The sequence below is a fragment of the Orbicella faveolata genome, unplaced genomic scaffold, assembly GCF_042242905.1.
Source record: "Orbicella faveolata isolate gen_17 unplaced genomic scaffold, um_ofav_v1 contig_46, whole genome shotgun sequence".
Taxonomy (NCBI): Eukaryota; Metazoa; Cnidaria; class Anthozoa; order Scleractinia; family Merulinidae; genus Orbicella; species Orbicella faveolata.
This window is the reverse complement of record NW_028301576.1, coordinates 2,346,751-2,361,893: the sequence shown is the minus strand read 5'-3', so window position 1 is coordinate 2,361,893 and position 15,143 is coordinate 2,346,751. Positions and strand designations below refer to the sequence as shown.

The following is a 15,143-nucleotide window of genomic DNA, read 5'->3' as shown; positions in this document are numbered from 1 at the left end:
ACTTTCCATGATATTAATCTGTTTTAAGTGACAGTGGACATTATCATCCATTTGGCATAGACTTCAACCCACCTTGATAGGAAACTTTAGATCCTGGTAAATAGACTCAGTGTAAATGAAAATCAGTCAAACTTCAAAGAGAGATATAATATTGGCCTAATGGAAAAATGACAAATGCAATTGAAAACTAAGTGTTAAAATTCTATGACGCTAAATAACTACTGACTTAAATAGTGTTGGTGAATTTCCATCTTGGACTGTCTATAAAACGTGCATTGCACCAAAAAGTAACGAGAAAATAATATGATGGCATCTAGATAAGTTAAATACCATTTTTATTTTGCTTCTTGATCTGAAAACAAAAGAATTTCTATAGAAACTCCATAAAAACGTTCAAAGAAAAAACATGCAATGAGCGAATGTAACAATCACAGACTGAAAACATTTCCCGCACAAAACGTTTCTCTGTTGGTGTTAAAACAGTACTTAAACTTAACGTTCTACAGATTTGTAATGAGAAACTTCTTGGCAAAGCATTTGTTGTGTTGCTTCGCGAATGATATCATTTCAAGGGCACCCAACGGATCGTTTCGGTAAATTATCTGTTCGGAAGGCCTTTAATCCCCTCTGCTTTTCTGAAGGGAATTGTCGCCTCGAACTTTCGTGATATGAGAAATTCAATGGCTGTTGTTTTCGGATTGTTAAAAATGTCGTTTTGGGTACCGAAAAAAGGTCAGCTATCATTTTCGGAAAGGTGATAAGACCTAAGGTTTTCGGGGAATGGACAAAAAAGCCGTAATAAATTCGAGAATACTCAAGTTCCCCTAGAATAACCGAACAGATAAAACTTTTTTGGCGCAACCTAAAATTAACCTAAAGAGCCTTAAAAGTACTCCAGATAGCCTAAAACAGCGTTAAAAACATTTGATAGAAAACGGTCGATGCGTGCCCCTGTCATTTGTTATGGTGATGACCATCTGAAGTTCTCATTCATTTGTGTTAAAGAAAGCAACAGCCTTTTTCGGAAATTGCGCTAAGGTTCGGTCTAAATATTCGCTGTTAAGGTAGCACACGTCTCTTGTCAATAATTCTGCACCTCACCGAATTCCCTTTTTTACTGACATCTAAAATATCACGCCTGAAGTTAAGACTTATTAAGCTACGCCCACCAACATTCGTCGCTGCTTGATCTTCTTGATGCTTTTCGTCTTCAAAAAATCGTTCGTTTCGGCTCTTAAAACAATATTAGCCAAGAATGAAGCATACTTTTACTCTTTGAATACTCCTCCTCATTAAATTAAATTCTTCTTTATTATTAACATTATTTTCTTTATTTCTGACTGAACTGTAAGAACGTTTGCTGACGGACCGCCGGGAAGCTTTGGCCAAATGTAGACCAGTTTACTTTGCTCGTACAAAACTGATTCCGGGGCGTAACTATTCTGCCGATGGATTATTTGATCCAAAAAAAAAGCAAAATATTCAAAAATTTCTCTTCATTTAAGACTTCCTTTCAGCTGCCTTAGAAATTTAAAGTTATTCAGGGATATCAAAGGCTCTAATTTCACCTTGGCGAATTACTAACTCTCTGTTCAGTGTCGACTATTATATTGTGGGGGCCCTGAATAAAAGCTTTTTACTGTTATCCGGGAACTGTCTACCTTTCGGAAAATCTTGAGTCTACTGCCTCGAAGACTGTCTTTTGGACCCAAAATAAAACTGTGGTCTAGTTAAAACTAAATTTGCTTTAAAATATAGAAGTGACATGTATTCACCGAGAATTGTTTACAATATTTTCTTGGCTGACTTTGCACTTAAATATAATGATTTTGAAAAGCTCTCATTATAGTATTGGGCATTTCTATTTTTTCTTGATGTTTTTTTCGCCACTAAACAGGATAGACCTACAATAACAATTATCAGTAAAAATTCAGTGTGTGTCTTTAACCTACCTTGCCAATAGGAAACTTCAGTTCCTGGTGAGTGGGTCTTACAAGCAGCTCAGCAATGGAAAACAGTCACCCTGCAAAGACATCATTTGGTTGAGCATAAAAAATTGACAATTTTGCCTCCACTTATGTGATATTGAATAGTGGAAAGTTAAATAATTGTTGACTAAAAATTGACGCATCTTAAGTTTAAGCAGGTGAGGACAATGCAACTCTACTCTAAAATACTGCTACCCAATTGCATAACCTCAAGAAGTAACCCGGCTATTACGAGTTCAGTTCAGTATTTTTCTTGATCTAACCTGAGAATATTCAAATGTAGAAACCTTCCGTTCTTTTAAATAATTCGAATGAATAATTTGTTTTAAATTTCGCGCTATGTCCAAAAACCGAAACGTTCAAAACTCTTGCAACAGTTGAGAGATTAAAGGTTAAAGGGAATTAATTTTGTCTTAGGTCTCTGAGCTAAGCGCAGGGCTTAATGTTTCATTTTGAATTGATGCGTGTTCGTGACTGTACTTTATGGTTCAACATTAGAGCTCGACAACGAATCTTGTATAATATGTGTCAAGAAAAAAAAATACAGGCAGGTCTTTTTACGTAACTAACTGTGGATCATTGAATGTAGCTTACTTTATTTCCAATAATACTCGACTCGTTAAATTTTCTCATTTCGGCAGCCTCAGACTATATGACGCTTGATTTTAACATCGAACTTTACCCAGGTTTTTTCTCCGCTTAATCTTCCTGAATGTTTGTCTTTATTTAAAAGGCCCTTTCAACTGAAAGTTACAGACTCAATAATTTTCTAAATGCTGCAACCCGGAATTTACACAATAGTTTAAGCCCACCTTTGTCGTCGTTTCTTTGGCCTATAATTGTTCTCATCATTTACGGGATCATAGCTATAAGTTTCTTGTTTTCGGCGGTAAAGGAAAATGTTGCGAAAGATTTCTGTATAATATTTAGGGCTACAGCCTAGGCGAATTTGATGTAAACCTGTATTTAAAACTTTAAAGTTTTGAATTTCTAATTATTGGAACGCCCGCAATAGCATGCTCAATTTTGTAGCAGCTTTGAAGAGTTCAATTAATCGAGAGGTTCAGCTGTTTCTCTATTTTTGTAGAGAACTGCATAAAATATTTGCCCTTACCAACAGATCACAGTAGACTTGCCATTCGAATTCTGTTGTGTTTTCAGATATTGGACAGTTAAGCGAGACGTAAACTTAAAGCTTTCACCAAAACAGTAAAGTAACTGTAACGCAGAAGAGACGCGTCCTACTAACTGTAATGTTTTTAACATGGGCCGCTTTTAATTCATAATACTTTATTTTCAGTGGTATATTGCCACTGTACATGTCTGCTTTAACAGTATTCAAAGAAAAAAGAAATAGTGGAAACGAATTAACTCAAAAGTGAATGCAAAACTTTCTCTCGGTTTCTACTTTGAATTTAATACGATATTCTTAACAGCAACCATGGGCCAAATTGTTTGACTATTACAGTGTAATAAAAAGAACCAGCAAAAAAGTTTAGAAAGTCATTAAGCCTACCTTGTAAAGAAGAAGCTTCTTAGTGATTGGTCTCAGAGCTAAAGAGGAACATTCAATGCAAACTATAAGATGAAACTCATTTTACGTAATTAACTAGGAGAATTAAATGTAAACAATATGTCAAAATGCTCTGGCCTTTAATAGTAATTAGTTAAATATTTTTCCGTTTCGCTTTTCAGTTGTCTGAGACAAAAAGACAAACATCACGCTTCAAATTGAATTTTCCGCATGAGAACTTTACACTACATATCCAAGAGGTGATATCTGTGGTAAAAAAAAGTATCTGACTCTCTAAACTGCGTTGCTGATAAAAACAAAAAAACAAACAGCATTATCGGGAAGTTGATTGAACGTCCAAGACGGGAGAACAGTAAGATTGCATTAATTCTGAACTTAATATCTTCGTGTAAACAATATGTCGATATGCTATGCTGTTGAATAACAATTGACTGAACTGTCTGAACTCAAGAAACAAACGTCACACTACTGACGTAACTAAAACATGCTGGCAGAGCATGAAATATAAAAACAATAAAGTTCAGTCCTGTAACATTTGTCCATGTTTTACCAGACCTATTCTACTCAATTCTTTTTATAATTTTGTGGTTATATATATATTGTATTTGACGTTCTAAGAATTTGTTTATTTGTTCAGTATCAATGACTTCCGTCCAGCTCCTCTCAATAGTCAACGCGGACAGACAACATCTCCAAAGTGGAAGACGCCAATTTCGTTTCGACTTCCTTTCAGCTGTTTCTAAAGAAGTTAATACTTTAAAATTCTCATTTCGACTGATGTGCGAAGAACGATGTTAGATTTGTACAAATATTTTGATGCACAGAAAATTTGCACCAAAAATTCACCGTCCTTGTATATTTATGTTTTCACGATTTTCCAAGCAATTATGGGGCTTTTCGAGTGCACCGTTAACTCGATATATGCACCGTTAAAAGCCTGAACCAATTCTTTTATAGCAAAGCGACAACAACTTGGGAGCTAAATCATGTTATATTTGTGAAGAGGATAAGATTATTAGTATGTAAATAAGGTTAAGCTCAATTTCTCCTCTGTTCACGCTCGAGAAAAACGTTTGCGAAAAAAATCAGCTTTGCTTTTATTGACGGTGCCTATTATTGTTAGTGCGCTCACGTTTTGCGCATCACGCAAGGCATTGTTTACACGCCACGCACGCGCTAGGGTTGAATCAACCTACTGTAACCAAATCAAGTTAATGAGGATGCGCTAAAACCAGGAATACCAGAATAGCGGCATATTGCTAACCACAAACTTTTAACGGCTTCCATCTGAAAAACTAGCTATTTTCCGTAGAAAACTATACTGAAATCCAACCGTAAACATGTACTTGCAGAGGAGGTAATGCGCCCGCGGGTAAAACAGGTTAACAACATGTTAGACTTACTGGGGAAGTGACAGGAAAATAATATAACGGGTACCGAAAAAGTTTTCCATAAAGATGAATACAACTCATTTAACTTTTAAAAACGCATGGTTAATTACTCCAACATTTTATGTCACGAAATGGTTGGTAACAGTACTAGACAAGTGATTAGTTTTTGGCTATGACGAAAAGCTATTTTGACTGTATTTTGGCTAAACCAGGGACAGCTGTCAGGGACGCTAAGAGCGCTGTTCCGACGATAATTTTACTATTAACCTTCCAAACGTGGTTTTTATGTACCATTTATCATGTAGTTTGAAGGTTTGCTTTTCTGTATACATGTAAATTCTAAGGAAATCTGAGAGGAATATCTTTTCCTTTTTTTTCAAAAAAATGCTGACGTCAGTTTTTTCGCGATTCAAGGCTAATTATCGCGGAAAAATGCGTGGCTACCTTCAGTTTTCTTTGTTGATTCCAATAGCCCTTGCCGTAAAATCTACTTTTTCCGCATGGTCCTAATCTAGACTACGAGGGAAAAATGGCCTCGCGAACTCTCGCCCCCAGGATTTCACGTGATTATTTTGTCCTCGCGTGCTATTTACGGTCTCTCGCGAAAAGACCTTTGTATTTAGTTGGCACCCGTCCCCTGGAATTACTCAACAAAATGGCAGTGGTCCGGAACGCTTTCCGCTCTACCAAAAATTCCGGTTTGATATTCCGGAATTTTCAGTTGAATAGAACAGAATTTTCCAGAATTTCCGGAAAAGAGGACAACTTTCCAAAGTTAACCTAAATTTCGAAAATTTCTTACTCAGAATTGGTCACTGTCTTATTTGATTTTCCTTCTGGAATTGCCAGATTTTTCCGGTTAAGGGGCCTGCTGGCTTTCCAGCACTTTTCCAAAAGCTATACTTTCATCTCCCGTCCTCAGCCAAGGGCGGGAGATGACTGACATTTCAGGCTATTTGACAGGTGAAGACTTCAGTGGAACTCCGCCTCACAATCACCTCGTTAATATGGTCACCTCGTGATTACGGCCAGTCTTTTTTTATCCTAGCGAAACGCCCTTACATTTTCTTAGATGAAAACCCCGTCAGTCCAGCCACCCCGTTAACACGGGCAACAGCCACATTCTGAAATCTCAACCTGTATAATCCCGTATAATTTTACTCCGTTAATAAGGCAACTCGAACCAGTTACGTTTATCTTTCCATTGTAATATGGCATAACGGAACATGCGCCCTCTATAGCGAAGCTCATTAACCTGTCCCTCTCATCAGGATCGTTTCCGTGTAGTTGGAAAAGAGCCAGCTTGACTGCCCTTTATACCATACTTGTAATGTGGATGATGTCAACAACTAAAGGGCATTTCAGTAATTCCAGTGCCATACAAAAATCATTGAACGCCACGTGCATGATCATTTATTGGAATATCTCGATGTTCATGGCCTTATTTATAAGAACCTGCCTGGATTCAGAAAGCAGTACAGTACAGAAATGGCGCTTGCATATATAGCTGAGAGTTTGCTATTTAATGTAGATAGAAAGCGTGTCAATGGTATGGTTTTTGTAGATTACCAAAAGGCTTTTGATATGGTTGATCATGTGATTCTGCTTAAAATGCTTCATTGAAGCCTATAAACTACAATCATCGCAAAAGTCTCGGGACAAAGTTGCACCTTTGGACACACGCCAGACGCGAATACAACTTCACCTGCCTAACCTCGCTCCCCATCCCCCATACAATGTTGAAAACTACTACCTGGAATTTCTTCGGATTTTCAACATTGTATTGTGTGGGGAGGGGGAAGAGCAACGCGTTTTTAAAAGGAAAGCAGCCCTTTTTTCAAACTTCAGTAGTAAAACACAGATAATTTATTAAATTACATAAGTGTCCCAAAGACTTTTGCCCACGATTGTAGATAGGAGCTGGTTCATGACCAGTCATACTTAACCGAACGTACTCAATTGGTTTCATTTAAAGGACAGATATCGACTTTTAGGACTGATTACAGCGGGTGTGCCCCAGGGTTAAGTTCCATACTGGGTTCCCCAGTTCTTGTGATGTTTATCAGTGATCTACCTCTAGATATCCATACGCACATCGACATGTTTGCCGACTACACTACCCTACTAGCGTCTTCTAGTAGTAAAGGACGTCTATAGGGGCGGTAACCAATCAGAAGGCAGTGCATATCATTAAAATTGGCTCTCGACCAATCAGATGGCAGTATTTTCGATTTGCATAAACAAGATGGCCGCCATTTTTCGCACATACCCAAATAAGGAGAATATGAGATCGAGGTTGTGACGCGCATGTCCAAATAAGGCGATAGCCAATCCACGATATCGAGGTTCGGATGGAAGAAATAAAAGGGTTTGCGTGAGTGTGGAGTGAGTATTGTTGTTTTGAGATCGACGATAATAAGACATGTCTTCAGAGGAGAGCAAGACGAAGGCGGATGAGGTTTCTGAAGAGGAGAAGATAGAAGAACTTGCCGCGAGGGTGATGGATGCTGTTCATGACGGTATTCTTGGAAAGATAATGAAATGCGCCGTTTCTCACGCTATGGATGTCGTTCTGAGGAAAGAGGTGGTGAAGCTGGCGGATGAGGTGATGAGGTTCAGAAGAATGCTGTCTGAGAAGATGTTTGATGACCAGTCCATCTCGTTTAAAGACCCTGTGTGTTTGGAGAAGTTGTCGGATGGATTTGAGGACGGATGGGAAGCGTGGAAGAGCAGTTGGGAGGACGAGACGAGTTGGCGTACCGAGCATTTATCAAACAAATTGTAAAAAAATCACCACCACCACCAGAATCAGAGGAGTGAAAAAACATTTTTATTCATGCCTGTAACACTAATAAAGATCCTTTAACGAGAGAATGTACATGGTTTGTTGCGTGATTTTTTCGTCGGGGTGGGGTTCGTCCAAACGGATTTTACAGGCCAGGGGTCTCTAAAAAGAAAAAAGAAAAAATTTAATGCCCCGACCAGGAATCGAACCTGGGTCTTTGAGGCCACAACTCAACGTCTTAACCATTAGACCATCGAAGCGCTTACCTCTTTAGGACTTGGTTTTGGGATTGTCATCGGGAGGCAGTCCGAAATTCACGGCTTTGCAATGAGGGCAGAGTCTTTCGGAGGGTTTCAACCGCTCAGTGTGGAGGGCTTTACAGGTTCCGTGAAAGAATTGGTCGCAACAGGGTGTCAGGAAGTAGTCTCTGATACTGTGTTTGAAAGTGTATCCTTCCTTGCACCATAGACATTGAGGGTTAGGAAATCGAGACATGGAGTCTGAAAATAGAACAAAAACAACTTTTTATTGGTCATTCCACTTATTACAGGGTGGGACGTGTGCACTGTCCTATTGACCGGCGCCCTCTTTTTCTTCGGGATATCAATCAATAAACGATTATTATAGTACTTTCAACCATTGTGATCAAGTAACGATGCGAGCCATGATCGACGCGGAGGACAAATTACCCAACGTGTAAATAGTGTGAAATAAAAATCAGAGTGTGTTTTTACAAAAAACTGTGTCTGTCTTTTTCTTAGTTTGGGGCCTGTCCATTGATCAGTATGGCTTCGGCGACTCCTCGTGGGTATTCGTCGATCCATTGAAAGAACTTGCAGGTACGCTTGAGACACTTGAGATAGAGCCTGTCTGGGTTGGACTGGGAGTGGGAGGTGGCTAAGACCAGGGATTTGCTGCATAGACATCGGAAACGAGCCGGGTCGATGTTCCTGTAGCAGGGGTGGGTCTGTTCTTCGACGCGTCTCAGGTAAGTGCCCACCTCTTTGACGCCACAGGTCACATAACACTTGGTGTAGAATCTGGAAGAGGGGCATCGGTAATACTCCCACCAGGTACCACCGTCTGGGGTTTTCACTCTTCCATATTCCATGGGTACCATACAACGCGGGCAAGTGGGATCTTGGGGTTTCAGTTGGTTCAGGAACTGATCGGGGTCGAATTCCTCCAACACTTGGACTTCGGTGAATTCTCCTCGGTCATCCACTTCAGGTAATACTTCTACGAGGTCGTCTTTCTTGAATTTGTCGAGTCCCATGGCTTCCAGGACTTGCACGGTTCGAGGAGGTGAGTCTCTGATCACGGTCATGCATCCGCCTTGAATGGCAGGTAGCTTTGAGTCTGTGAAGATAGAGAACGAGTTAGTATGCCAACAAGGTGTTTTCACGTCGCATGGTTTCTAGGATGTGGGTGGTTTTTCGCACGTTCTTGGGGGTCGGTCTTTGCCTTCGCTTGCGATGGTTACTTTTCATTTGGCTTCTACATTCTTGACGTTGGATCGAAAAGGCGCTCCAGGGTCGCGAGAAGCCTTTGAGAGGGACGGTGGTCCAACTGACCGAGTCCGGGGTGATTTCTTTGAAGAGGACGCGTTCGTTGAAACGGAGTCTGGCACGAGGTTTTTTGAATAACCATCTATCTAAAGTGGATTGTAGTTGTTTACCTCCTACTTCTCCTTCCACTCTCTGGGGCAAGAGCAGTTCCAGTTTCTTTTTGGACGATTTTTTCTTTTTCCTGACGGGTTCGACGTGTGAATCCATGACGACTTCTGCTGAAAAGTGACTCGTGATGGAATGCGTGGTTCGACTTTATGGACGTTTTTGACGACCAATCAGTGACGTGTGGCGCGATGGGATCATGCGACGGTCTTCGTTCCGATTGGTGGATCTGAAAAAGGGCGCGTGATCCGGGAAAGTACGGAGTGAAAGTGGATCCACGGCGCGGGTATAAAAGGAGCCCGTTGGACGCAGTGAATCATTCTCGACTTGCTCTTGACGCGGTGATGACCTGTAGGATTTTGACTGACAAGGACTTTGAAGAGATCTTTGAAGATCTTAGACAACAGTTGAATCGAGCTTCTGACGTTTTGGATACAATCGAAAAAGAAGGCGAAAGACCGTTACACGGGAGGATAATTGAATTGGAGTTACGTCTTGTCTCTCCTTTGTACTATAGGCTCCAGAGGCACTTGATTGACTGGTGCGACCGTAGTTGCTATCCTCATTTGTCGGACTTGCAGATCACGAAGCGAGCGGATCGAAAAGGAAAGAAGTTTAACGAGTTTGTCTGAGGGTGGGTTTCAAGATGACTTACTATAGCAACTCGAACCAGATTCGGGACCTCGTGGAGCAGATCGTGGATCAGAAGGTACACACTTTAAGAGATCTCGATGCCATTCCGGATGCCAAGGTGGACCTGTACATTTTTGACAATCTCTTCGAACCGTTAGGTCAAATACCCGATAGTCTGTGGTCTTTTGAGCTCTTGATGAGACGTCGTCCTGACTGGGGTGGTACGATTTTGGAGATGATGAAGAAGAACGAACACGTGTTTTTGTTCTGTGGTGAGTGGTGTCGCGTGATGTACAGAAGTGGTAGCGGTCAATTCAAATTCGTTCATTGTCGGGATCCCTCCCTGGACGCCGAGCGTGCCTGTTTGATCGCCACGAATAACCTCACGTACATGATGAGCGATGTCATCCGTGATCTGTTTGAACCCTTGCGGTTCGCTCGCGACCTGTCACGACGGGTGTTGGAGAACGACAAGAGTCCCAGGGTGGAGGAGATACTGACTTTCAACAGGTGCGCTCACAAGGAAACGTGTCTGAAGTTGGAAGAGTTGATCTACGATATCATGCGTCAGCGTGATCTGTGGAAGGATCGGTTTTTCTTCCGTGCCCTTGAAGCGGAGGAGGATGACCTGTGTGGTGAGTGTAGAGAGAGTATGCGTCAAGCATTCTATGTGAAGGGGGACGAGGAGGAAGCCCTGAAGTGGAGACCCGGTAAATGTGATTGGAGAAATTGTAAATATTATGCCATGGATACCTATGAGGAAGACTGTGATAATGAGTACGGTCAAGATTGTAAGAACACGGACTATGCTCATTACTTTTCAGATTCGGACTAAGTCTTTTTCGCCTTCTTTTTCGTGTTATCCAATCAGAGTCGATTTTTCGTAAGAACCAATCAGGCACGACGTTTTTGTACATATAAGAAAGTGTGAATAAAGAATTGGGTTCAAATCATTATGTCTCATGCTTTGAGTTGGTTGATCTCGAGAATGTGTACGACCATAGCCGATCGATGGTGTTGGACGACCTTGTGTTCCAAGTGCACTAGTGTCTACGAGCGATACGGTAAGGGTGAACCCATCCCCGACCATTTCAGCGATTCGCCCTTGGAGGTGTTTGACTATACCGACGTCGAACCCAACGTGATGCGTTTTGTCGTTTATATCTTGTGGTTGAAACGGCAACCCGATTCATTTAAGAAGTATCTCGAGGTACGGGAGCAACGTTTCGAGTTGTGGAGACAGTGCGTGTACAAACTTTATCGACTATGAAGAAAGGTCGAAAGAAGAAGCAAAAGCCGCTTTCGACCGGGACGTTACTGGGACGGTATCGGGATCCTTCCAGACCCGGTAGTCTGGGCGGTCTGACGCGATTCGCCCAGGCCAATAAGATCTCGGTACGACGTGCTCGCGAGGTCCTGCAACGGGATTTGGGGTACACGTTGCACAAACCCAGACGTCGTCGTTTTCCCACGGTCCCGGTGGTGGTGTTCGGCATCGACGAGCAGTGGACGGCCGACCTGATCGAGGTGATCAATATTTCGAGGTACAATCGAGGGTATCGTTATCTCTTGACGGTGGTGGACGTGTTTTCCAAGCACGCCTGGGTCCAACCCTTGAAGAGCAAGACGGGTAAAGCGGTGACGGAAGCCATGACAAAGATCTTGAAAGGAGGTAGAAAACCCCTCAATCTTCAGACGGACGACGGGAAGGAATTCTACAACAAGACGTTTCAGGATTTGATGAAGCAGAAAGGCATTCATCATTTTTCGACGCGTGGGGATACGAAATCCAGTGTGGTGGAACGGTTCAATCGGACCCTGAAAGAACGTTTGTACCGATACTTCACCGTGAAGAATACGATGACGTTTGTGCCCGTGTTACAAGATCTGGTCCGAGGGTACAATCGATGGTATCATTGCAGTATCAAGATGGCTCCCGATCAAGTGACCTTAGCCAATAGCGAGGACGTGTGGGAGACTCTTTACGGAAAAAAGAAAAAAGGGAAATTGAAGAAACCGCAACTCAAAGTCGGGGATCGTGTGAGACTGAACAAGAAGTTCCGTCAATTCAAGAAAGGGTATTTACCCGGTTGGACCGAAGAGGTGTTTGTGATACGCCGAGTGCGTCCTGGGAAGGTCACCACGTACAAGGTGGAAGAATGGGACGGCACGGCGGTCGAGGGCACGTTTTACGCGCAAGATTTGCAAAAGGTGGACGTGAAAGACGACGATCTGTTTCGCATCGACAAGATCGTCAAACGAAAAGGGGATAAAGTCTTGGTGCGATGGAAAGGTTGGCCAGTCAAGTACGACAGTTGGGTGGATAAAAAAGGCTTGTACGTGACCCAAAAGCCCAAGACGAAAAAATGAAAGACTTTTACGTGCAGTTGATGAGCAATGCCAGCACGAGCGAGTTCACGGACAACAAGGCCCACAGTTTCAAGAACCGTCTGCCGTATCCGCTCCTGTTTGAATCCGACAAGGAATGGAAAGTGGGATTGGCGAGCGTGTCTTACCCGATTCCTCCGTCACGACCGCATCAAGTACCAGTCCCTCAAGCGCACGACTTTGACGACGACGACTACGTGTTCGGTATGGAGTGGACGATTGAAACGTTCAGGTTGCTAGACGACGGGATTACGTGGAGTCCTTATCGATACCCCGTGACATTTGACGTCTACGGGAAGGAACTGAACCGCGTCCGACACAAAGTGACGAGCGGCAGATCTCTCATGCAATACCTCATCAATCGTTTTCACGAACGCCTGTATCATTACATGGATCATGCGGGTGAAAGTCTACGAGCACCGGACGGGAAAAAATACTACCCCGTGTTCCGATGGGAGGGGAACGATTTGATTATCGACAACACCGACACGTTCCTCGACGAGTCCGGAGACAGACATCGTCCCAGAGTGTATTTTGGTTCTAAACTGGTCAAGAAGTTGGGTTTGATTCGCGAGGAATCGTATTACTCCGTTCACTTGGACGTGAATATGATCAAGATCTTTCCCAACGACAAAGTCCCGTCTGATTTCAAGAAAGACTGGACCGACCATCGCGACAATCGATCTCGCGAATTTTGGAGTATGCTCAGCACTGGGTCGTTACAGCTCAGTCCCTATTGCAACTGGCGCTTCAGTTACTTGGACGAGGAATACGCCAAGACCTATCGGGGAGTCGTCGTTCATCCGGACCTCCCTCCGCCTCGTAGTCCCATGTACCTGTATTCGAATGTGGGTCGTAGCACCATCACGGGGAATCGAGTCACGGATCTCTTGAGAGAAGTCCCCCACGACTCGCTCAAGACGACGTACGAACCGACTCAGATTCAATATAAACCCGTGCGCAGCAACGTCTTGGATATAGTGGAGGTGCAATTGGCCGAGAACGACGGAAGACTGGTGGACTTTACCTCGGGCGTGACGTCGGTGACATTACACTTCAAGTATGAATGAGTCTGTCGACGACTTTTACGTGCAACTGATGAGCAATGCCAGCACGAGCGAGTTCCCGGACAACAAGGCCCACAGTTTCAAGAACCGTCTGCCGAACCCGTTGCAGTTGAGAGAGTCGGGATGGAAAGTGAGTATCAGCGACCTCTCGTTTCCGTCCGCGACGCGTAAGATGGACTTGAAAGATTCTCTTCTGTTTGAAATCTGGTGGATCGACATGGTGAACGCCTCCATAAACCTATACAGCCGGGTCTCTTCAGCGACGCGAGAAAGCGATTTGGAATTCACGCCGAGGACCGGTACCGAGTTGATGAACGCGATACGAGATCGATACCTGCATAGGTTGAGATCTAGAACGGATGCCGACGTGACGATGTACAAGAAAAAGAGCAAACCCGACGATCCCACCGAATTGCTGTACACGGTCATGCATCGAGCCGAGCATGGAGAATGCGTCCTGGACAATTCGAGAACGTGCCTCAGCCTCCTGATCAACGGTAAACGCGTCTACCCGCAAATGAACATCGGCATCGAATTGGCCAAGAAGATGAAATGGGTGAAGATGGGAAGATTACAGAACGGACAACCGGGTTACGTCTTGGGACCCCACCTGAGGAAAGAATTTCCCAAGGAAGTCGTACCCACGGCCACGGACTTGGTCATAGGACAGAATGACGGGGACGAACTCTTTTACAAGATCGACCCGGACACCTTACATTTGAGTTGTTTCATCAATTGGGTGTTCACGGACCTGGATCGCAGTTACGAGGAAGCGTTCGGTCACGAGCGTCGTTCCTTGTTCGTGTATTCGAATGTGGGACAGAGTATGGTGACGGGGAATCAAGTCACGGACATGTTGAAACAAGTGCGTTACGATCCGGACGTGATCGACCTTCAACCGAGACACATCCTATATCTACCGGTGCGCACGACCTTTTTGGACATTGTCGAGACGCAGGTATCTGAGAACGACGGACGACTGGTGGACTTTGCGTCGGGCGTGACCACGATCACGTTGCATTTCAAGAAAGGATGAGTAATTTTTACGTCAGCTTACCCAGTCACAGTGGTAAGAGCGAGTTCCCGGACAACAAGGCGAACCATTTCAAGATCAGGTTACAACGTCCCCTACGCCTGAATGGAGAAGGAGGTTGGAAAGTGGGAATGAGTAGCATCGCCATGCCGGATGCGCACGTGACGTTGCCTTCTTTCACCGCTTCTGAGGATAAAACCATCTTGTCCTCCTTCTCATGGAGACGCATAGAATCGAGTAGTTTTTACTCGTTTGGAGAAGCTTACTTCGACACGGATGACCTCAAAGAGGTATTTTACAACGTGGACGGTGTCGGATTCATGAAATCCATGATCTCCTTTTTCACGCGACAACGCATCTTCAAGAACTCCGGACCCAAATTGGAAGCCAAATATGTCACGAATGATGGGAAGAGAAGCTACGTCAAGTTCAAGTGGGAAGGTGATGAACTGGTCACGGACAACAAAAACACCTATCGTCCTGTCACGCATTTCCCCGCGTTCCACGTCAATGTTGAACTGGCTTTAAAAATGGGATGGCTCAAAAAGAACAGTAGTGGTTACGATCTGGGACCTAACTTGCAGTTCGAACTTTTTGACGATGTCGTTCCGGACATTAGCGTCGTCGGGGACGTCCACGACAAGGAAGGAT

At 43.4% G+C, this 15,143-nt stretch overlaps 3 protein-coding genes across 3 annotated transcripts in view; all 3 read left to right on the top strand.

Moving 5' to 3' along the window:
* LOC149097932 (UBX domain-containing protein 8-like) overlaps nucleotides 1-15,143 on the top strand; it is a 76,318-nt gene that overhangs the window by 23,238 nt on the left and 37,937 nt on the right. The gene's annotated exons all lie outside the window — the stretch shown is intronic.
* LOC149097938 (uncharacterized) lies at nucleotides 9,771-11,269 on the top strand. Its single transcript, XM_089277440.1, has one exon. It carries the CDS (start codon nucleotides 10,018-10,020, stop codon nucleotides 10,837-10,839), a length of 822 nt encoding a protein of 273 aa, XP_089133566.1. The 5' UTR covers nucleotides 9,771-10,017; the 3' UTR covers nucleotides 10,840-11,269.
* On the top strand, nucleotides 12,287-13,555 carry LOC149097937 (uncharacterized). The gene has a single exon (XM_089277434.1). It carries the CDS (start codon nucleotides 12,371-12,373, stop codon nucleotides 13,460-13,462), a length of 1,092 nt encoding a protein of 363 aa, XP_089133560.1. The 5' UTR covers nucleotides 12,287-12,370; the 3' UTR covers nucleotides 13,463-13,555.